Source organism: Carya illinoinensis, chromosome 5 (assembly GCF_018687715.1).
Source record: "Carya illinoinensis cultivar Pawnee chromosome 5, C.illinoinensisPawnee_v1, whole genome shotgun sequence".
NCBI classification, from domain to species: Eukaryota; Viridiplantae; Streptophyta; class Magnoliopsida; order Fagales; family Juglandaceae; genus Carya; species Carya illinoinensis.
The window spans coordinates 3,333,476-3,357,780 of NC_056756.1; the positions used below are offsets into that span (position 1 = coordinate 3,333,476).

General features: G+C 38.0%; 2 protein-coding genes across 5 annotated transcripts in view; one reads left to right on the top strand and one right to left on the bottom strand.

The window, feature by feature from the left end:
* LOC122310497 (transcription initiation factor TFIID subunit 1) overlaps positions 1 to 19,374 on the top strand; it is a 44,252-nt gene extending 24,878 nt beyond the window's left edge. For all 4 annotated transcript variants that reach the window (XM_043124391.1, XM_043124392.1, XM_043124393.1 and 1 more), the window contains 13 exons: positions 5,912 to 6,114; positions 6,274 to 6,511; positions 6,972 to 7,314; positions 9,583 to 9,792; positions 9,955 to 10,047; positions 10,545 to 10,748; positions 12,870 to 13,076; positions 14,192 to 14,672; positions 15,093 to 15,277; positions 15,427 to 15,546; positions 16,470 to 16,526; positions 16,609 to 17,676; positions 18,723 to 19,374. In XM_043124391.1, coding sequence (XP_042980325.1) covers positions 5,912 to 6,114; positions 6,274 to 6,511; positions 6,972 to 7,314; positions 9,583 to 9,792; positions 9,955 to 10,047; positions 10,545 to 10,748; positions 12,870 to 13,076; positions 14,192 to 14,672; positions 15,093 to 15,277; positions 15,427 to 15,546; positions 16,470 to 16,526; positions 16,609 to 17,676; positions 18,723 to 19,082 — 3,769 coding nt within the window. In that variant the 3' untranslated portion in view covers positions 19,083 to 19,374. The remainder of the gene's footprint in view (positions 1 to 5,911; positions 6,115 to 6,273; positions 6,512 to 6,971; positions 7,315 to 9,582; positions 9,793 to 9,954; positions 10,048 to 10,544; positions 10,749 to 12,869; positions 13,077 to 14,191; positions 14,673 to 15,092; positions 15,278 to 15,426; positions 15,547 to 16,469; positions 16,527 to 16,608; positions 17,677 to 18,722) is intronic.
* An 800-nt stretch (positions 19,375 to 20,174) lies between these two features.
* On the bottom strand, positions 20,175 to 21,395 carry LOC122309406. Its single transcript, XM_043122888.1, has one exon. The coding sequence runs from the start codon at positions 21,393 to 21,395 to the stop codon at positions 20,175 to 20,177; it is 1,221 nt and encodes a 406-aa protein (XP_042978822.1).
* Between the last annotated feature and the right edge of the window lie 2,910 nt (positions 21,396 to 24,305).

The following is a 24,305-nucleotide window of genomic DNA, read 5'->3' on the forward strand; positions in this document are numbered from 1 at the left end:
TAGCCCTATCCTGCTACGTACTCTATTTCCAAAGCCGGTGTTCAGATTTTCTTCGGACTGGGTGCTAAAAGAAGTTGAGAAAATTCATGAATGTGTGGGGATTTTGTGTCCTGGGTTTGAAGATTAGTTCAAGGCTCTTCTAATTGTGATAGAGGCAAGGAGAACTACAGTTCTGAAATCAACTGTGAAACAAGACCGGGAGTTGAAACGCCTCAAGAGTTCTATTAACTATGATAATAAGGAAGGAAGTGTGGGGAGGGAGAGGGTGAAGGGAAGGGGGCCAGCGTCTTTTTTCAATGCCTGAAATTCTTTCGTGGAATGTAAGGGGGATCCATGATGTGAATAAGCGACTTCGCATTAGATCTTTTCTCCGTATTCGGAAGGTGGACATTGTTTGCCTTCAAGAGACCAAGTTGTGTAGTATTGGTAGAAACATAATTCGTAGTTTGTGGGGCTGTTCCTTTGTGGGGAGGTGTTATTTAGCTTCATCAGGGGCTTAAGGAGGTGTGTTGATATTGTGGGATAAGCAAGTGGTGGAGATGGTTGAGGAATATATCGGGATGTTTTCATTGGCCTTATCTTTTAAGAACATTGAGGATGGATGGACGTGGGCTCTAGTGAGTGTGTATGGGCCCAATACGGATAGAGAGAGAGAGGTTTTTTGTGGGAGGAACTGGTGGGTTTACATACCGTTTGGGACCTACCTTGGGTTTTTGTGGAGATTTTAATGTAGTTAGGTTCCCGAGTGAAAGGGAGGGGGCATCTACGTTGACAGGTGCAATGGAAGCCTTTTTAGAGTTGATATTTGACTTGAATCTTGTGGACCTTCTGTTGCAAGGGGGGCATATACTTGGTCCAACTGTCGAGGGGGGTCCCGGCTGGATAGATTTCTAGTCTCTTCTTCTTGGGAGACACATTTCCCGGATCTATGCCAAAAAGGTTGCCGCGGGTATGTTTCGGTCATTTCCCAATTTTGCTTGATTGTGGTGGCATGCAAGGGGGTAGGAGTTCATTCAAATTTGAGAATATGTGGCTGGAAGTTGAAGGATTTGTGGAGAAGGTAAGGGCTTGGTGGGCTGGTTATTATTTTGATGATACTCCTAGCTTCATTGTGGCGGGTAAACTTAAAGCTCTCAAGTTTGATGTAAAGAAGTGGAACGAAGAAGTTCTTAGACATTCAAAAGTGCAGAAAAATATCTTATGGGAAGAGTTGCATGCTTTGGAGGAAGGGGATGTTCATGAGGTTTCTTTGTCAAGGAAGAATGCGGTTGTGACTGAAATTGAGAAAGTTTTGTTGATGGAAAAGATATCTTGGAGGCAAAAATCTAGGACGCTTTGGTTGAAGGAGGGGGATAAGTGCACCAAGTTCTTTCACAAGGTGGCCAATTAACATAGGCGCAATAACGCTTTAGAAGTCCTCCATTCCGGTTCACATGTGATGCATTCTACCGAAGAAATTCAAGACCACATAGTGCAATATTATGAGGATCTCCTTGCTGAAAAAGTAGATTGGCACCCCAAACTAGATGGCTTAAGTTTTGACCAGCTTGGTTTGGAGGTAGCAGGATGGTTGGAGAGGCCGTTTGATGAAGAGGAGGTGCATCTTGTGGTGAAAGGTATGTGTAAAGATAAAGCCCCAGGCCCAGATGGCTTTTCCATGGCTTTTTTTTCAAGAATGTTGGGATATAGTGAAGGAGGAAGTGATGCAGATTTTTCATGATTTTCATCCTAGCCATAAGTTTGAAAAGTCACTAAACGCTACCTTCTTTGCTCTCATCCCGAAGCTAGTGGGTGCCAATGACTTGAAAGACTTCCGGCCTATAAGTTTGGTAGGTGGGATTTATAGAATCATCTCTAAGGTGTTAGCAAATCGCATGAGCGTGGTGATGGATAGTCTCATATCCAAACCTCAAAATGCTTTCGTTCGGGGTCAGCAAATTTTGGACTCAGTTTTGATAGCAAATGAGTGTTTGGACAGTCGGTTAAGAGAAGGCATCCTGGGGGTTCTATGTAAGCTGGACACGAAAAAGGATTATGACCATGTGAGCTGGGATTTTCTTTTCTATATGCTTAGAAGATGTGGTTTTGGGGATAAGTGGTGTGAAGAGATTAAGCATTGTGTATCGACCGCTCGGTTTTCAGTTTTTGTGAATGGAAGATCATGTGGCTTTTTTCAATCTTCTAGGGGTTTGAGACAAGGAGATCCGTTATCCCCTTTTCTGTTTGTTATTGTGATGGAGGCTGCCATAAGGGGGGCTTTCTTGCTGGTTTCTCAGTGGGTAGCAATGGTAACGTTAGCTCCATTTCTCATTTACTTTTTGCAGATAATACCCTCATTCTTTGTGATGCAGCTAGTGGCCAGATTCGAGCCCTAAGGGCATTGTTGTTGTGTTTTGAAGCTGTATCGGGGCTCAAGGTGAACTTGGAGAAGTCGGAGTTGGTCCCGGTGGCGGATGTGAAGAATATAATCTCTTTAGTGTAGCTATTGGGTTGTAAAATTGCCTCCCTTCCTATAAAATACCTAGGACTTCCCTTGGGACCATCATATAAAGCAGTGAGTATTTGGGATGGAGTAGTAGACAAGATTGAGAAAGGATTATCGGGTTGGAAGCGGTTATACCTATCAAAAGGGGGGAGATTAACTCCCATTAAAAGCACCCTGTCCAAGCTCCCCACCTACTATCTTTCTTTATTCCCTTTACCGGTGAAGTGACAAACCAGATAGAGAAGTTGCTCAGAGCTTTCCTTTTTTTTTTTTGGGGGGGCGGGGGGGGGGGGGGGGGGGGATATTTCACCTTGTGAGTTGGCAAATGGTGAGCTGGCTGATCGCAAATGGGGGGTTAGGGGTGTGAAATTTGTGTGTGTTCAACAAGGCACTAATAGGGAAGTGCTTGTGGAGATACCAAATGGAAGGAAACTCGCTGTGCAGGAAGGTCATTGATCACAAGTATGGTGGTGCATGGGGGGAATGTTGTTCTTTACAGGGTAGGGGGTCATATGGATTAAGCCTGTGGAAATTCATAAGAAAGGGATGGAATGATTTTGAAAAATATCTAAAGTTTGAGGTGGGTGGTGGAGTACAAATCCGCTTTTGGTTAGATGTTTGGAGTGGGGAGAGTCTTCTTTGTACTACATTTCCAGCAGTCTTTAACTTGGCTGGAAACCAGCAGGCCTCAATTTCAGAAATACTATGTTGTGCCAATGGGACCGTAACTTGGAATATCACTTTTACAAGAAATGCTCAGGATTGGGAACTTGAAGAGCTGGTAGATTTTTACAGCTATTTGTATTCAGTAAATCTTGGCGTAATGGGAAGACAGTATGTTGTGGACCCACACGGGGAGCAAAAAGTTTACTGTTAATTCTTTTTACAAGGCCTTGACAATCCAACAGCCTACCTTCTTTCCGTGGAAGAGTATATGGAAGGTGTTAGTACCTTCTAAAGTTGCTTTATTTATCTGGACAGCCGCACGGGGGAAGATTTTAACGATTGATAACATTAGAAAGCGAGGTACGGTTGTAATGGAGCAGTGCTATATGTGCAAAAAGTGTGGAGAATCGATAGATCACTTGCTTTTACATTGTGAGGTGGCTGGGGAGTTATGGGCTGGAATCCCTAGTAGAGCCGGGTTGAAATGGGTTATGCCTAGGAGTGTGGTGGAGGTACTTGTGTGCTGGAATAGATCTCACAATAGCGCTCAACTGGCAGCAGTGTGGTGAATGATACCTTTATGCCTAATGTGGTGTCGATGGTCGGAAAGGAATGAGAAGTGCTTTAATGATAAGGAGCGTGGAGTGGGGGAAATCTGGAACGTTTTTGTATTCTCACTGTTTCAATGGTTTTCTGCTATTATTCTAAAGGGCAGGAATATTCATGAGTTTCTACTTTCTTTATAGCCTACAAGAATGTAACTAGGTGTCTCACTTTGTATACTTCCTATGTACCTGGGCATTGCCTAGTTTCTTCATATTCAATAAAGAATATTTCTTATAAAAATTTAAAAAAAAATTCCATTGAGGGCTGTTATTCAAAAAGGAAAAGCACTCAGCCACTGCTGCATCTTGGTGCCTTGCGATCCTGAACAGTGAAGGGAAGACTTTTTTGGGTGCTGAATCACCACACCAAATGTCATGCCAAAAATGTATCCTTGATCTATCCTCCACCTTAAATTTGACATGATTAACAAACTCCTCCCAACCCATTCAAATGGACTTCCACAATCCCACCCCATACGCTCATTTTACTTCATTAGAATACCAACTCCCCCACATTCTCCCGAATTTAACATCTATCACATTTTTCCATAATGCATGCATCCCTCTCTATATGATATCTCCATAACCATTTCCCAAGAAGAGCTTTGTTAAAGAGTCAAATTTTGAACTCCCAAACCTTAACTTGAAACCGGTTGACATACCTTATCCCGACCCAAGAGTGAAACTTCCTTTCCTCCCCTTACAAACCACCCCCAATCGCCCCCCCGCCGCCCCCGCGGACGAAAAAATAAGAAATTCCTATAAATCTTCTCAATTTTAATTGATACCCCAGCCGACAAAGGGAAGAGAGACAGGAAATATGAATGAAGATTATAAACATACTATTTATCAAAGTGATTCTACCCCCTTAGACAAATATAACTTTTTCCAACTGGCTAACCTCTCAATCTTCTCTATTACCCCATCCCATATCATAACAGATTTGTGAGAAGCACCCAACGTGCTCTTTCATTTTTTTTTTCTCATGTAATGACTTGATTGTCGGTTTATTTTACTTGTTTTTAAGGCGTGGCCTTTTTCTCTCTTCTATTAACATTTATTTTCTCTGTAACTTTGATGATAATTGGCTGAAAAACTATTAAACTGCATTCTTCTTTTAGGCAAGTAGACATGCCTGTGACATTTTTTTGGAAAGTACAAGCTGTCTAGTGCTATAGCAGATCTCTTTCCCCTCCAACAAAGTGAGTTTTGTGTTGGAAGGTTCCTAACTGGGACTCATTTTGAACAAAATCTAATTTAACCATCAATATTGTGGACATCACCCTCCTGTAATATTACAAGAGGTTTATCTTTTTAATTGGTATTCGGACACTTGCATCCAAATGATATTTCAAATTTTTCTCGCTGTCCTCTAAAACTTAACCTCTTAATCAGACATGACACAAAATTTACAGCACATGTTGCCTAGAGATAGAGCTGAGTATTTGGAGTTGCACTCTGTGACTGACTTAACTAAAACTCAGTACATGTACTCCTCTGGGATTCCTGTTGCAGTCTTTACCTGAGAACCTGTATCAACAATTAAGTTCTTGAGTGTCAATGTAACCAGGAAAAGACAACCTATTCCTTGACTCAAATTAGATTTCTGACCTTCATACCTTGAGCGTAATCTGTTCCAACTTTACCCAGGTTGAACTGTTTGAATCCCTGGAATTCTGTTGTTAATTAATGGAGCCTCGCTAATCAAACTTTGTAGTCTGTGCAGTCATTAACTAGACTCTTGAATTGGTCATGCTAGGTATGATGGTCTGGGGATCTTATGTAAGAATCTGACTTTAGGTTTGTCAAGGTTGTCCACTTTGGGTATGATGTCCATGAAAAATCTTAGCATAGCTAGGATGTACCCCAGCCTTGATATCCCAACACAACTTTTAAGCTTTGAACGGGCCAAGAGAATTGACCTAAACCTAAGAGCTTTATTGCTATCAGGGACAGAAAAGGCACCTGCCTTCATATTCAATGCAAGAATTATGAAGTTTTGCGGGTGTCATGATTTGAGTGTGAATGAGGACATTCCTGATTTACTTTTTTTTGTACCTGCTCGTGATCCACAGTGATGTTTCTCAGGCACAGTTTATTTTTTCATCTCTATATCTTTTGTGCATCCTTTGGAGTCTTACATGCTGTTTTACAGCAAAGAGCTAGCTAATTTTCATCGACCAAAAGCTTTGTGGTATCCCCACGACAATAAAGTGGCCATCAAAGAACAAGGGAAGTTGCCTACCAAAGGACCCATGAAAATTATAGTGAAGAGCTTGGGTGGCAAAGGATGCAAACTTCATGTGGATGCTGAGGAAACCATCTCTTCTGTTAAAGCAAAAGCTTCAAAAAAGCTAGGTTGTCATCTTTCTTTTGGAATCCTTATGTGCTCTATTTGTTCAATTTGTTATCAGCTTCTTTTTACTTTCTTAAAGAATTTGCTTAACTTAATGTCTTAGGATGTCATTTCATATTTCTAAAGACACAAAGCTTACTACAGACAGTTTCTTTCTGTAGATTTCAAGCAATCTGAAGTGGTAAAGTTATTTTACTTGGGAAAGGAGCTCGAAGACCTTAGCTCTCTTGCTTCCCAAAATGTCAAAGTGAACTCTTTGATTCATCTTGTTCGTACAAAAGTACATTTGTTGCCAAGAGCACATAAGTTGCCTGGCGAGAAAAAATCTTTACGCCCTCCCGGGGCATTCAAAAAGAAATCCGAACTCTCTGCGAAAGATGGTCATGTCTTCCTAATGGAGTAAGTGATTTTTTTTTTCCTTAAGCCCACCTTGTCCCCCCCCCCCCCCCCCCCCCGGGCTCAACCTGAGGATGGCTTACTTGCCTGATGGTTGCTTTATTATACATCTTTATATTCTTACTTATACCTTCTTGTTTTGTTGTATGGTGTCAATATCATGGCGGCAGTGACCAGTTTGAATTAACGTATGCTTTGTACTTTGCCTCTGAACTGTATTTTGGGAGGTTATAATTATGCTTTTTTTTTAAATGTCAGTTCTTGCTCTATTTTATATTTTTAGGTTTACCTGGGTTTATTTGTTATCTAGTTAGAATTGTTGCTTCAATATACATTTTTGCTTTCTTGTGTTTGATGCTTTATGTTGCATGGAGATGATACCATTCTGGCCTTTTCTTTTGGAGATTCTCAAGTTTATTGCCCTGAAGATTCAACAGAATAGTAAGTGTTGTTATCTCTGCAGGTATTGTGAAGAAAGACCTTTACTGTTGAGCAATGTTGGGATGGGTGCAAGACTTTGCACTTATTACCAGAAGTCTGCCCCAGATGATCAAACTGGCTCTGTGTTGCGCAATGGAAATGGGAGCGACAGCTTGGGGCATGTCATTGCACTAGATCCTGCTGATAAATCCCCTTTCCTTGGAGATATAAAACCTGGTTATAGCCAGTCATCTCTTGAAACAAACATGTATAGAGCACCTGTATTTCCCCACAAGGTGCCGTCAACTGACTATCTGTTGGTTCGTTCTGCAAAGGGAAAACTTTCCATCAGGCGCATAGACCGGATTGATGTTGTTGGACAACAGGTTTGCTATGGCAGTAGTCTTCCTGGATGTATCCCTCAAAAATTTCATATTTGTCTTTTTCTTGTCTATTACCACTTTCCATAAGCTCTCTCTTTCATTTTTTTTTTATAAGAAAGAGATTTTATTAATCCACGTAATTAGGTGAAGCCTAGGTACAAGCTCTCTCTTTTTTTTTAGCATAGCACTGAAGTTTCTTTTGCAACAGAGCTCTATTAACAACCTTCTAATACTCGTACAGCCTTCAGAGAGAGGGGAACACAGCCTAGGCCAGTTCGCTAAATGGAATTTCTAACTCCTCCTTATCCCCCTTAGTAACTCCCTTGGTAGGCTGGATAGAGTGCTTTTTTTTTTTTTTTTTTTTTTAAAGAAATCAATTTTACTCTGTATCCCTTGGACAAATACAATCACTTCCATTTAGCCACGCATACACTACCAAATTGTCTTTGCTTTAAAACGACTCCCCAAAGGGAGCCTAATATGTTATAGGAAGTGAAGACACCCTACATCCCAAAATACAAGAGAGGGTATCTAGCTCCTCCCATTACCAACAAGTAGTGATTCAGATTTAGCCAAGTTAATATTCAATCAGAAACTGCTGTAAAACAAAGGAATGTGCAACGCATGGAGCTATAAATCCTCAGTTATTGCCACCCTAAATATTAGTGTATCATTCTTGCAAATAAAAGACGAGGCATAAGAACCCCCTCCTCATTTCGTTTCCCCACCAAGAAACCTAATAAAAACCTCTGTCCATCAATGCTTAGACCATTCTATTAGGGGTTTTCATGACAATTGCAAACAACATTGGAAACAAAGGCTGTCTCTGTCACAGTCCACACGAGTTATAAAAGAACTTGTGGGACTCTTATTCACCAAGATTGAAAAGTGCACTGCAGAGATGCACTGTGCAAGTTAGACTGAAAGAAGGCATATGATCATCTGGATCGAAAGTCATACTGTATAATTTGAGGAGATGTGCCTTGGAGAGATATTCTAGTCCAGCACCACCTTCAATCTATCAGCAACGACTTTTGCAATGATGTTGTAGAATTCTCTCAAAAGACTTCTAGGTCTAGAGTCTTTGGGGTCATCGACCCTGCCTTCTTGGGGACAAGATCCATAAGTGCTGCGTGCAGAATTTTGAAAATCTATTCATAGCATGAAGATCTTGGAAAGAGAAATGATTTGTACAAGTTTCAATAGACAAGCCCCGTGTAGGCCCTTTGTAAAAAAGGAACCCCACCATAAAAAAATGTAAAAGAACTTTGTTTTTTGAGTGGGACTCACATTTTTTCAAAATGCCTGTACAAGGCTTGTTGTCTATTTGAGGCTTGTATCTATCGAAAACATCAGGTCTTAGGGGCTCTATCTCCATTCATTGATTTTACTACCTTGTCTAGAACTTTTTTAACATGAGCCATAGCTGTAGACTTTAATGGACTCAATTTTCATGACTCTCGTCTCTATTGATTCCACATAGATAGGGCGTACCATTGTATATCTTCTCGTGTACTTGGGCTATGCCTATCATTATTAATAAAAGTGCTTGCTTATACAAAAAAAAAATTTACTACCTCCTCAATCTGATTTTCCACAAACATCCATTGCAACCAATTTGCCTCCATTTCCCCAATGTCTCAAAAATTTAGCCCTCAACTTAGGTCTCCAACTAAAATGTTCTTGTACAACCTCTTCTAAAAATGTCCTATATGATTGTTGATCTCTTTCTGGCCGGATACTTCTATGTCCTTCACATTCATAGAGCCTATAGAATTGTTCTGTCATTGTGAATTCTTCACCTGATGGAATTACTTTGTACTCCTATCATCCTTTCTCAACCTCAATGTCCTTGAATTTTATCTACAGAAAATCTCTTCCTAGAGGGTAAGCCTTGCCACCCCACTACTAACGAACTCCTCTATCAACTTGTCTTCAACATCTAATATATTAAACAACTTAGATTACTCAAATTGGGGCAAGGCAAGAAGGGGATATTGTTTCGCAAACAAGGGATGGCGCAATGGTTCTGCCTCATTTAGGTGTGGAGTGGAGGCAGGTGGCTATTATTTGGCAGAGAAGTGGAATCTACCCTAGGGTTATCCTGTTACCGTTAATCATCAAGAAGCCAAGATATAATGTTGCTACTTTAGGTTTCATCTGAACTGTGCAATGCCCACCACTTTCATTCTATCAGATCTTCATTTGTATTGACAAAAGCTTTTCTAGTTTCAAGATTAACTGATCTGGTTTAGTTGATTTTCTCTGAAGGAACCACTCATGGAGGTGATGTCTCCTGGATCCAAGGCCCTTCAGACTTACATGATAAACAGGCTATTGGTGTACATGGCCCGTGAGTTTCGTACAGCTGAAAAGGGTCATTTGCTCCCCTGCATCCATGCAGATGAGTTACCTGGACAGTTTCCATACATATCCGAAACCATTATTCGGAAGAAATTGAAGGAGCACGCTAATTTACAGGTATCATACATTTTTCAGATTTTTTATTTGGGTTTTTTATGGACTGTAGCACTAATATCTGTGTGCTGCTTTATCATTAGATTCATTTTGTTCTACATGGTTGTTATTTTGTTTATATTCTCTACTCACCTAAATTATTCAAATGCATATGGACCATTCCAGAAGGGACCAAATGGTCAGTGGATTTGGGTTAAGAAGCGCAATTTCCGCATTTGGTCGGAGGATGAATTGAAAGAGAAAGTGAAACCTGAAGATGTGAGTTATACTATATCCCTTTTCTTTTTCTTTTATTTTTTTTAATTTTTTTTAATTTTTTATAAGAGGTAAATTTTATCGATATGAATGATTCTTATGAGTTATACCATACCTCATTTGACTTTTCTTATTTATTAATGAACAAAAGCCTTTCTTTTTAATAGAATGGATTTCATCCTTCTTAGAAACCATCTTTAAGACTGCTCAAAGTGGGTGTTTGGACCTGTGATTCATCACTTGCATAATTGTTCTGGTGACAGTATTTGAATCTAATGTGTTTTAAATAAACCATACTCAGTTGCATACATCAAAATCTGTTGTCAATGAGGATAGGTGGAACATGAGTCCTATGCATTCCTCTGATAGTAATCGATATTAGTTCATTGACTTTGTCCACTTCATTTTACACAGGATCAGCTTCTGCTTGGCAGTTGTTTGTTTTGATTATTTTTAGAATAAAGCTCCTGACATTTGTTTCTAAACTTTTTTATGCTTAGGTTTGTGCCTATGAAAGCATGCAAGCTGGTATCTACCGGCTCAAACATCTGGGAATATCAGGGGTATTGCCTACTTCTATTTCATCTGCAATGAGTCGGCTCCCTTATGAAGCTATAATTCTGGCTGCTGCATCACACATTGAGAGGGAGCTCCAGATAACTCCATGGAACTTAAGTAGCAATTTTTTTACATGTGTAATTCAGGTAAAATATGTGATTTTGTGATGTTGGTATGCCATCTCTGCTTATTGTGTTGGAAGCAGGCAGTGCTACTTATAATGCCTCTTTTTTGATATTTTACCCTCAAAAGACACCAACACAATGGCTAGCTATTTTAACATTCTATCTTGTTGAAGTTGACGGAATGTATAATGTGCTGCTAATAGAGTTTGTGATGTGTTAGCTGAAAAAAAAAAATCTAGAAGATTGTGGGTAGATTAATTACAGAACCCATCTTTGCCTTTGAAATTTGACTGCCTCACTGATTCCTCTTGCCTTCAGGAGATGAAATGGGTTTTATTTTATTTTATAAGTAAAAATTTATTAATACCAATAGGTGGAGCCAAGTACACTGGATGTATACAAGAGAAACATGTAATTGGGGCGCAGAAAAAGATACAAGGAAAAAAAGAACATAAAGCCCATCTAGAAAAAAGATCCTAACCAAGCCCAAGCCCAAAGACGCGCCTACTCCGATCTCTCACCAAACCACCACCATTTCACCAATGCCTATCCCAGCAAACCAGGTTTTGCCCATACACCAAGCCACTGTAAAATTCCCAACAAGAGAAACATGTAATTGGGGTGCAGAAAAAGATACAAGGAAAAAAGGAACATAAAGCCCATCTAGAAAAAAGATCCTAACCAAGCCCAAGCCCAAGCCCAAAGACGCGCTTACTCCGATCTCTCACCAAACCACCACCATTTCACCTATGCCTATCCCACCAAACCAGGTTTTGCCCATACACCAAGCCACTGTAAAATTCCCAACACACTCCTCAATACTTGTAAACTCCAAAGGAGCGCTAGAAATATACAACTGGTTCTGTCTTCCCTCTGATCCTCCCTCAACTTGGACTACCTCCCTTAGCGTCATAGTTGATTGCCCAAGTAAAACGCTTTAACTCTCTTCTCTTCTTAGATCTTGATTTTGTTCCAAGTACATGACCTGCGTCTATTGCAGTGAGTAGCGCTATGAATTGATCCTCTAATCCTCCTCATGCCATCCCTACACATTGTTGTATCTCATTTACCTTTTTCAAAACCCAATCTGATGATGGATCCGCTTCTCTTTTTGACAACTTGTATGCTAGGGTCCTTTGTGTTGAGGTTCAATTTTTTGTCAGGTTGGCTGGTGCTTGTTACTTTATTTGAGAGGTGAAATCCTAGTTTAGCTGCTTTCTGAGGGACTTCTTCCTTATTTTTTTATATGAAAAAAAAAAATCAAGGAAAAAGTCCCACACTGATTTTACTCTTATTCCTGACTAAGCATGGAAATAAGTTCTTTTTAGTTACTTCCTGTGTACTTGAACTATGCTTATCTTAGTATCAATAAAATTTCTTTTACTTATAAAAGAAACTTGTATATTCCAGATAAACTTTGATAAGAATGATGTTTCTATGTTTTGCACTGTGCTAAACTTAGTATTTTCCGGGAAATAAGTTCTTACTCCTTTTTCTTTTTGGCACTCTAAATATGCAAGAAATTGTTTCTTTGGGCCAGAAAGGGTGCCACTATTTCATTTTGAACCATCACAGTTTGATCTGAAAAGGGACAGAATTAATCTTCTTCAGTTGTGGTAGAGTCTTCAACTTAAATGATCATTGTGCTTTGCATGAAAACATGTTTTTTTAAGTTTCAGAGTATAAGCATGCACTTGGTGCTTGATTCTTTTAGATTATTTGCTATGAAATTTAGATGGGAGTAGTGCAAGGGCTGAAATTGTAACGTCAATAAAATTATATATTTTTGTGTTGACAATAATGTATTTATTGCATGAAAATCATATGTAAGATTTGGGTGGAGGTTTTATGGTTCTCTATCATTCAAATCCTGTGATTTCCCCTAGGGTCGTCTTGACGGGTAAGTGGTTCTGCTCCTCACATTATTGGCTGAAGTTTAAATCCCCTAACTAAACTGGCACTTAGGGTGAGAGAGAACTTTAGTGTCCAAGGTTTATGTATGTCCTGGCACAATAGAGGATGTAATTGGTTACCATGTGGATATGGCTTATTCTTGTATATGAAAAAGGAACCATGCCCACGCAATTGAGGTTTTATTGTTTTTAAATGAATTTCGTTCTTTTTTCTTTTTATCTGTTGTAGGGCAAAGAAAATATTGAGCGTTTAGAAATTACTGGAGTTGGTGATCCTTCTGGTCGGGGCCTAGGCTTTAGCTATGTTCGTACTGCTACAAAAGCACCAATGCCAAGTGCAATGATGAAGAAGAAAGCAGCTGCTGGTCGAGGAGGCCCAACTGTTACGGGAACAGATGCTGATCTTCGTAGATTGAGCATGGAGGCTGCACGAGAGGTATGTCACTTACTGAATCATTTGCCACTCAGCTTGTTAAGCTTTTCCATAAAGCGTGCCCTTGTTTTCTCAAAATTTGTTGAAGTTCTGACAAATAGAAAACAGAAAAATAGCAAATGACACACTTGCTATATTAGCCATGTGTCGGTCACAATTACGTACTTCAATATCTAACTTTATTTGTAGACACCATACCTATGGTTACTACTGCATCACACAATCCACAAACATTACCTCACCACTCTCTCCAAACTCATCTCCAACCGGGTTAAAGTGAAATGGACTGTACTTTTCTTAAGTCTCACCTATCTTTTGGTGTTTCAGCTATTGTTCTTAATGGAGGGGCAGTCTATGACTTTCTGTCCTTGTTGTTCTAGTATTAGAATGTATTTAGGTGTTTCTTTTGTATACTTCCTGTGTACATGGGTTTCGCCTATTGCATTTGATGAATAAAATTTTTCCTTATAAAAAAAAAAAAATACTCTCACCGATCTTTAGACTTCTAAAATAGAAATACATTATTCTGAAATTTAGAATAATACAACACCATATAGTCTTGGGAAAATAACACGAAGAGGTCTGGGCAAAGACCTTTGGACCACTAGAAGCTCACTAGCATCTATTTGTACAGAATCCGGAAGTTACCAAAATATCATTGTATACTATGAACCATGTAAAATGAAACAAGCAATATACTAAAAGATTGGTGGAGGGGTTGTATAAAGGAATGACCTCTTAGCAAAACATAGGCATCTTCAAGGCCTTGTAATTTTGCACTAAGCATTGGATTTTATTTATTTTGAATCTACCTACTATATATATATATATATATATATATTAAAACCTTGCAAATCACTTATTTTATTGAGCAACCCTTACAAAACCACGTCATTTAGTTTCCTATCCACGCAGCATTTCCCATTTTGGGGATATCACAGAACTGTTGCTATCTTTTTCTCATTTCTAAAGCCCAAGTAATGGTAAAGAACAATAGTTTTTCCTGCTCTTGTATTGATAAGAGGAACATGCTGGCATGACCAAGTTCTTGCAATCTAAAAGTTGAGTAATAGTTGTGGCATTCAAACTTGTAATTTGTCTACTCTATTAATTTCCAGGTTCTTTTGAAGTTCGATGTTTGTGAGGAAGAGATTGCAAAACTGACTAGGTGGCATCGAATTGCTATGATACGCAAGCTTTCTAGCGAGCAAGCTGCATCTGGGGTACAGATTGATCCCACAACAATCAGCAAATATGCACGTGGCCAGCGAATGTCCTTTCTTCAATTGCAGCAGCAGACAAGAGAGAAATGTCAGGAAATTTGGGATCGACAAGCTCAGAGTCTTTCAGCCTTAGATCATGATAATGAGAGTGACTCTGAGGGAAATAGTGATTTGGATTCCTTTGCTGGGGATTTAGAGAATCTTCTTGATGCAGAGGAATGTGAAGAAGAAGTAGGGAACCATGAATCCAAGTATGACAAAGCGGATGGTGTTAAGGGGCTTAAAATGAGAAGGCGCCCATCCTTGGCTCAGGCAGAAGAGGAAATGGAAGATGAGGCAGCTGAAGCAGCTGAATTATGCAGGTTACTCATGGATGGTAGGTATATTTTAGTCCCACTAAAGGAGGAACAGTGATTTGGTCTCTCCTTATTTACTTTAGAGGAGCTTTTATGAACATCTGTGAGTGAACCCTTTTGCTTTTCTGAGCTTTTGCAATCATGGTGAATCTGCTGGACCAAGAAAAATTTTAATGGGAAAAATATATTCATTCTTGGACTTTTTTCCCTGAACCAGTGGCATTGGTTATGCCTTACGGGTATCAAGAATCTTGATGCAGTATTTAAGTTCTTTTTTTTAAATGCAAGAAATGGATACTGGTCTTTTACCAAAAATTCACTCTAATTGTGCAACTTTGTGGCATGTCTCTAGTGATTGCTATTATTGCATCAAAACTCTACATGTGATGCGTATTTTATCTTGCCTTTTTTCTTTTTTTTTTTTTTTTTTTTCCCTGCAGACAATGATGGTGTGAGGAGGAAGAAGAAAAAGACAGGAGTTGTAAGGGAGGAAGCAGGCTTGGCTTTGGGCTCACAACCAAGTTTTAGTTTTGAGAATACAGATCGGATCAAGAAAATCATTGGTACCACCCAACCCGATGGTTCCTATACTTCGAAGGAGAATTTAATTAAAGATATAAAGGAGGTGAGAATACACATTATAGTTTAGCTTTTCGTGCATATTCATTTTAAATCATCTGTTTTACTCTCATATGAAGGTATTGTATTTCTTGTAAACCTCTGCATGTTAAGTTAGATTTGATGATGATAGATAGTTCTGTGTTTTGGTGGCAGGCTGAAAATGTTCTAATGAAAAGAAGCAAGTATGGAAAGGTGAAAGCAACAAAAAAGACTGATATCACAAATATAGGTCTAGTCAGTAAGAAACTTAAAATATCGGGAGATAAAGTCAAGGCAAGTGACCTCATCTATCTTCATTTTTTTTGTTTAATCTTTGGTGTCATACATTAAAGTTTTGCCTTGCTGGAAAAACTCTACTTAAGAGAATCTTTTGAAGACATGTCAACCTGTAACAAAGGTGCATGATGATCCTCATTTTTTTTAAATCTTTGGTGTTGTACATTATATTTCTGTTTGTAGTTATCTCTTGCTTTTAATTGTGTAGAAATATGCGATCAATAAAATTTTATTTACCGATAAAAAAAAATTGTGTAGAAATATGATTGTTAGGTCCAACATGGTGTTGATAATAAAAAATTACAATGCTGGGGGAAAGTTTAATATTAGTAACCCCTAATGGTTGGCTCAAGTGGTAAAGGCCTTGGGCTTGGGGGTATGCTCCCCCTAGGTCTAAGGTTCAAATCCCCTTTGGTGCAAACAATCTTTAGGGGCCATCGGATTGGGGGATTTTCTCCTTAAATTACCCGAGATGCACTTGTGGAAAACTCCTTGACGAGAGCCCGTGCACCCTCGGATTAGTCAGGATGATGTTCCGGACACCCGGTGCCAAAAAAAAAAAAAAAGGTTTAATATTAGGTTCGTCAGGAATTTTTAACAAATAGGTAGAGACAACATATGGCATAATTTGTGACGTGATAGAATGGCAGAGTTATATATGTGTCCAATCACGATTGGCTAATAAGATCCATGGATGTCCTCTGAGTGGATGGAAGATTCCAGATTTTTACAAAACTGCTTTGAATTTACAGGAGAGTGTGCATAATACTTATTTGTACCACGCATCTGTTAGGAAGGACGTTTGATGTGTGACTGTAACCCGAAATTGCATGCTTATTATGGGTGGTGGTCATAGCATTTACTTCAGTACTTCATCTCATGACCAAAACATCTTAATTTACTCTCCTGACTGAATCCAGGTCTTTAAGGAGAAGAAGTCAGCAAGAGAGAGTTTTGTGTGTGGGGCATGTGGTCAGGTGCGTAAATATCTAGTTATTTTAGAGTTTTTATGATGTTTTAAAAAAGTTTTTGTGTGATAGTTCACTTTTTGATGATCAGCTTGGACATATGAGGACAAACAAAAACTGCCCCAAGTATGGGGAGGATCTAGAAGCAAACCTTGAAACTGCCGATCATGAAAAGGCATCCATAAAGTTAAAATCTCTGGATCCCTCTAGTCAGTCTCAGCAGAAACCTCAGACAAAGAAGCTGATTGCAAAAAGTGCGACAAAAATTGCTGTGGTTGAAGCTCCGGAGGGTGAAAAATCTAGTTTGAAGGCAAAAGTTCTTCCGGTGAAGTTCAAATGTGGTTCCATTGACAAGCTTTCTGATAATCTCACTGCTGAAGTGGCACTGAGTACAGACCAGCCAGTCGCTTCCAATTCTGAGACTGGGAAGTCCATTGTCAAGGTTAACAAAATAATAATTCCTGGCAAGATGAAACCTGATGATGCAGAGACTCCTAAGCCCTCTATCGTAATACGACCCCCAACAAATACAGCTAAAGATCAGCCAGAATCTCACAAACGCTCTGTTGTGATACGGACACCAACAGAAACAGATAGGGAACAACCTCAGAAGAAAATCATAATAAAGCGGCCTAAAGAGATTATCATTGATGTGGACCAGGTCAGTCAGGATGGAAGTACTGGCATTGAGTACAGGAAAACTAAAAGAATAGTTGAATTGTCCAATATTGAGAAGCATAGAAAGCAGGATAATATTTATTTGGCTGAGGAATCAGCAAAAAGGAAAGCTAGAGAGGATAGAAGATGGTGGGAAGAACAAGAGAAGCAGAGAAATGAAGATAGAATAAGAGAGGACAGGGCAAGAAGGCTTTATGAGGATGAAATGATGCTAGAACAAGGAAAGTTAGCTGAGATTAAAAGATATGAAGCAGCAATCAGAAGAGAGAGGGAGGAAGAAGAAAGACAGAAAGCAAAAAAGAAGAAAAAGAAGAAGAAAAGACCTGAAATAAAAGTGGAGTATTTAGAGGACCCTAGAACAAGAAGAAATGACAAAAGGATGCCAGAGAGAGACCGGAGCGTAAAAAGGAGGCCTGTTGTTGAGCTGGGAAGGGATGTTGCAGAGTATGCCCCATCAACCAAGCGTCGTAGGGGAGGAGAGGTACTGTTCTCATTGATGCCTTGGTCTGTTAATTTCTTATGTGCATGTTTCTCTCTTATATGCCGCTTTTTTTATTACCAGTTATAGCAGTTCTTATATATGTGCTATACTCTCTCAGCTCCTAGATGAACAGTAGAGGGACAATCCTTTTCAATCGAGTGTGGATGCAATTTTTGTTCATCTTGTCCGTTGAAGAACATCTAGATAGCTTCAGGACTGAAACTCTTTTTGATGGAATTATTTTTAGATGCTAACTAAATGATTTGTGACCCACCGCTACTGGGGTGGGCTTGGATGCTCTATTGAAATGGGTGATGAGGTGAACTCCAGCTTGACTGTGGCTGAGAGAGAGCAGGTTTAATGATCCTCTCTCCCTCCTACCGAAAAACATTTGAAGTATCCTTGTGAGGGTTACTTGCATTCTTTGTAAGACACCTTTTCTGGGTCTAGCTCTCGGTGTGCTGCAAAATAACTTTGACAAGAGCTCCAAAAGTACACCATCTATTTTACCACTGCAGTTAGCAGCCACCCTAAGTTGATAGGCTTTGCTAATTACTCTCGACAAATATCACCAAAGTTTCTTCACATTAACTCTCCTAATTTTTTGGAGTTCAGACTGAAAAAAGCCATTTTTCCGAGCTACTACTGGATGTAGGAATGGATCTGGGTTTGTTGGTCGTATCCATTAAAAAAAAGGGAAAAAAGGAAGAAGAAAGAAGAAAATGGATAGTTAAGTTTTTTTGGCCTTGACTATTTACGTGGATTAATAGTATCTCTTTTTACTTATAAAAAAAAAAAAAAAGTTTATCAAACTGCAGTTTTATTTTTGGATCATGGGTTGAATAGTTAATGATGAAATCATGATCAAACTCTTCTCACAGCCGTTTCTGGTGGACAACAATAGTAAGACAATCACATCAGCAAAATAATTATAAAAATAATAGAAATAATAATGGTACTTAGTTTTCATTAACGTTATACAGTTTATTTTACTTTTGCATTCTTCTTGAATACCTATTTATGTTAAATTCTTGATTATCTCACAGGTTGGTTTGGCAAACATCTTGGAGCGGGTAGTGGAGACCCTCAGAGAGAGGTACGAGGTGTCATATCTTTTCTTAAAACCAGTTTCCAAAAAGGAAGCTCCTGATTACCACGACATCATTAAGCGCCCAATGGACCTGGCCACAATCAAGGAGAAGGTGCGGAAGATGGAATACAAGAGCCGGGAGGATTTCCGGCACGATGTGTGGCAGATCACATACAATGCCCACAAATACAATGATGGGCGCAATCCAGGAATTCCTCCCCTTGCAGATCAGCTTTTGGAGCTTTGCGATTATTTGTTAATGGAGAACGATGAAAGTTTGACTGAAGCTGAAGCTGGTATCGAGTACAGGGATTAAGGTAATATTAAAATTAACTTAGATTAGGTAATATTGAGTACAGGAATTGTTTCCTGGAAGCCCCACTTTGGTGGATCAATTTTTAGTGCCTGGGGGTTTTCATGGTTTGTAGATTACAAGGGATGGATGGGCTTTGCAGATATAGCCTATTGGATCGTTGGAAGGATCTGATCTGAAAAGAGAGAATGAATAACTTCCCATGTTCATATGTGTATATATAGGTTAGAACAGTTAATCAGCAACATGAAGGCTTCAGAGTTCTATTATGGAAAATCAAATTGTTTGTGATGTACATCAAACCACCCAGGTCTTTAATTTGTCGTTTTCATCGAAGCACTAACTTACAGATTTGGGCAGCTGTTTCCACTGTAACTGTCATAGCTAGTACCAAAGTAAATTATGTGCAATCTAATATATCTGCTATGCTTTTGGTCAGATAACAATATTTTTAATTTTGAAAAATCTAATATATTATATATTCTTTACTTTTTTTTTTCTCGGAAAAGGGAATTGGTTTGATTTAGGTGCGGTTTGGATAGTAAGTGAAGATGAAAGTTGAATAAAATATTATTATAATATTATTTTATAATATTATTATTATTTTAAAATTTGAAAATTTTGAATTGATTATTATATTTTATATGAAAATTTGAAAAAATTGTAATAATGAGATAAGGAAGATGAAGCTTCTTGTATTCAAACGGACCTTAGAAAATTGATGCCCCTAAAGCAATTAGAGGTGGATTAAACTCGTGGCTGTTATGTTTTTAACTCCAGAAAAGACAGGTGGGCCTCTAAATCTTCGTGGAATTTCTTAATAAATAGAGAGGAAGGATAACAACAAAATGAGAAAGAAAGATTCTCTACTTTAATCCCCACGCACAGGTGGATCAAGCACAACAGATATGCATATATTACATTAGTGTAGCTTGCATTCCAGTGTCAACGCAACCAAATGATTATACAAAAAAGAAAAACTAAAAACTAGAAAACAAAACACGAGCAAATAAAAATTAATCCTTAGGACTCTTACATCCATCGCACCATGGAGAGACCTGGCTATTCGGTATATCCCTCGTACTCTCTCAAGTCTCAATCCCACCATTGGTGTACTGCAACTCCCTCATCCCTCAGCCTTCCATGCAAAGCCAAGCACTCCCAATAAGCCCTCTTGCTCTTATCCCTCTCTCCACCCTTCCACCATTGATTCTTGCACTCCAAAAACAATTCATCCACCAAACAGATGCTTCCCCTCTTTATCATCTCCTCCACCACTTCCGCTTCTGCCTTCATCACCACATACTCCTCTTCCTTCACATTCTTCATTAACCAATCCGAAACCTCCACACCGGAAACGGCCACCCTGCTCAACCCTTCTTCAGGCACTGCCTGGTCAAGATTGTAAACCTCAAATTCTTGGTTCCTCTTTGGATAATTCTGCCGAAACCATTCAGTTACGCCGATATTCTCCTCAGCCAAACCCACACCAATGAAAACTTTTCGCTTATAATCTTCAAGAGTATCCCCCAACAAGTCAGACAGGAACCTGATTTTCTTTAAGTAATTGGTTGATTTCATTAAAGCCCTTCTCGGTGGCTCCAGCAATACATCTTCAAGGTTCTCTAACTTGGCCTTCTTGGCCTCGGACGCCATTTGGCAAAGGCGCCGCCTTGTGGAGGACTCCACCTGCTCATTGGACGGACCAACTTTCCTTAATGCCATAATGGTGGAATCATAGCGCCAAAGACAAACGATCCTGTAATTAGATTGCTTTCGGAAACCGGTTTTGGGGTTATCGCTCAATGGAACAGCCACAATTCCACCAGTCTTCAAAACACGGTCGACAAATTTAGTGTCCACGATGCTGGATATGAACACGAAATCAAATGTCTCTTCCGAGATCGAGTTTTGTCCCTTCAGATCAGAATCCGTTACTACGTCGATCACGCCATTGTGAAAATGCTGCTGCAGATTATGAATCATTCCCGCGATGCCGGGGCACGCAATGAGAGCCTTATCGCTCCTTCTCAATAGGCCTTCACTGGCCAAATCTCGGAAAACAGAAGTCAATAGATTGGAATTGATCGCATCAGATCCACTGTTAGCTTCAGACCGTTCTCTGATAATAGACACGATGTAAGGCAACGTGAGAATAACCAATGCCAAGAACACCGACCGAGAAAGAACGCGCAGAACCCGTGGATCGGGAAGCTGAATCACCATTAGGGTATCGGAATTCATACCCGTTCTTCCAACATTCACGTGCTTCATTTTGTTTTCGGTCTTCGCTCCAAGCCCACGAGCCAATTCCATGACTTCCTTGACCTTTGTGCTCAAATTCTATAAACAGAAGAGGTTCTCAGAAACTCGAACTCGAAATCCGATCTATGTTAACAGGAGCTTGATTCTCCGATTGGGAGAACACCCAGATGCAAAACGTTAAAGATTGTGAGGAAAACAGTTGAAAGAAATGGACTCTAACGGGTGCAAAATCTGGATGCAGTGTGGTTACCACCCACGAGGGCCACACGGCTGCTTCGGATTCTATACCAAAGGAAAAACAGTTGCCTCATCCTCTCGACCTCCATGTCTTTTTTCATAAGTTGTGGTTGTTCTTCACCAACCCAGATCAGTGGCGTTTCACATTTCAAATTTCACACAGATGTCTTGTAATAGGTAATCCAAAAGTCGGAAACCCAACCACCGTCACAGACCTGAGTAGGCAAAGAAATGGACGAGAAAAACGAGAAAGTGGGAGAGATAGTTGGATTGTGGAAACTCGGAAAGTGTGTGTATAACTTCGATGGGTAGGTTAGATAGATAGGAAAAAGGAGAGGAGTTTATTCGGAGAATTCGGAGAGAAGAGTGGCAAGGAAGTAGGAGATGAGTTGTGCGTTGTCGTATGCAGAGGAATGTGTTTGCTTTATTTAGGAGTTAGCATGACGCGTGGGAGCAGTGTGTGATTCCTTCTGAAATGGTAAAAAGATGTGAGGTGCATACGAATAGCACTATCCTTTCGCTAAAGATAAATTCTAAATATAAATCTACACACTATTCTTTTTTTAATTTTTTTAATCAAATATTTAATATATAGATAATAAGTAAAAAATAATAATTAATTTAAGAAAAATAAACTCATAAAAAATTTTAAAAAAATAAAAAAAAATGTGACATGTGGTGTGTAGGCTTATGTGTAACAATACCTTTTACTAAATATAAAGAGGGAATTCCTATAATATATATATATATATATATTGGTAGTCTTCCCTTCAACTAATGATTTTCCATGCATATCATCTATAGCTTGTTTTTACTATGTGTGAAAAAAAAAAAAAAAGATATTTACAATGGGTAAGTTTGATATTTTTTTTAAAGTGATTAAATTAGAGATATATATATATTTTAACAGTGAACCCTATATTTTTTTAAAGATATTGTGTGAGACATACTTACTTCAAGATTATATATAATATTATTCTATAAAAAAATTATATTTATTATTTTTCTTATTAGATAAGTTGTGCGGTATGGAGATACTCTTATGTTTTCACTGTGCTGTCATCCTCTTGATTTCTCACCAAAATTTGAGGATTAAGGACCCATAATAATGAAGGAATGAAAGCGCCATTTAAAGTCATAACTATCAATCTTTCTAATGTTATGTGAGTTTATTTAGATTGTGTTTAGATGCTAAAATAATATCAGATGATTCAAGTTGATACGTAAATAGTAGTAAGTTAAAATATTTTAGTAGATTTTTATTAGTCCATTGAGATGTGATTTAATATATGAAATAAGTTGAGATATATTTAAATTTTTTTATAAAAATTAAAAAAAGTAATAGATGATATTAATGATTGGCTTGAAATAGGCATTTAAATTTTTTTTATAAAAATTGAAAAAATAATATATCATATTAATGATTGGTTTTAAATAAACAAATGAGCAGTGAGAACAACACCAATTTGGTACAAAGAATCATAGAAGCTCAGGTGTGTCTCGTGCCCCAAATTAGTGCCCCCACCATGTTCGGCCTATTTGCATTGATAGAATGCAACTAAATTGGTTTGGAAGGCATATCTCAATTTTAAATTTTCATCTTATCATTCTAATTTTTTTAAAATTTATATATAAAATATAATAAATAATTTAAAATTTTCAAATTTCAATATAACTTTTTCAAATTTCAAAACAATAATAATGCTTAAAAATAATATTTTAAATTTTTATCTCTACTCAAAATTTTCATCTTACTTCCCAAACCTACCATTAAGGTACTCAGGCCTAGGGCCAAAAAAAAAAAAGGGGAGAATTGGAGAAATCGGTCTGGTATAGATTCCTATTTAGTAAAATCAGTCAAAATTTAGTCCGATTCCGATTGTAGTTTTTAGAACATCGGTTCGAACCGAACTAGACTGGTACATATATATTATTTTTAATTTTTATGTTATATATAAAATAATTTTTTATATTATATTATATGCTAAATTACTAATTATTATAGCAATAAATTTTATAATCTTATTATTCACGTATATTAATCTTATAACATAAAATCAATATAATATTTGATATAACATAAAATTAATCTTATAAATTTTAATATAATATGATATAATATAAATTAATCTTATAATTTTTAATGTTACATTTGAGTTTTGATACAACATAAAAAATTTAGTTTTATAACATAAAATTAGGAATATGAGTTAATCATTTGTTAAAACTTTTTTGAAATATGATTTTATTTATCGGTAAAATTGAAAAAAGGGGACCGGAATTTATTCGGTGGTGAATTGGTCTCATATCGGTTATTATATTTCTAAAACTTGTATATATCGATTTGGTTTTAAAATATGTTCAAAACAAAATTGAACCGAATCCATTACACCCACCTCAAAATAAAAATAAGAAATTGTGTGGATAATGATAATAGATATTAAAAAAAACATATTAAATAAAAATACAAAATAGTAAATCTAAATAGATAAAAACATCGTGAGTTCTATCGTTTTTATGGTTACTTTTTAAACAGTGAGGTCCCCTCTATACACTAGAATCCTTTCTTTTATTTAATCAATGCTATTGTTAACCTGTACAGTTTACACTCTTTGACATTTGCTTAAGTCGACCCGCACCCTTTCTATTATATTCTTTTTTTTCGATAATTTTTTTTTATGGAAAATAAATTTCATTTTATTCGTATATTTGTAACTGATAAAT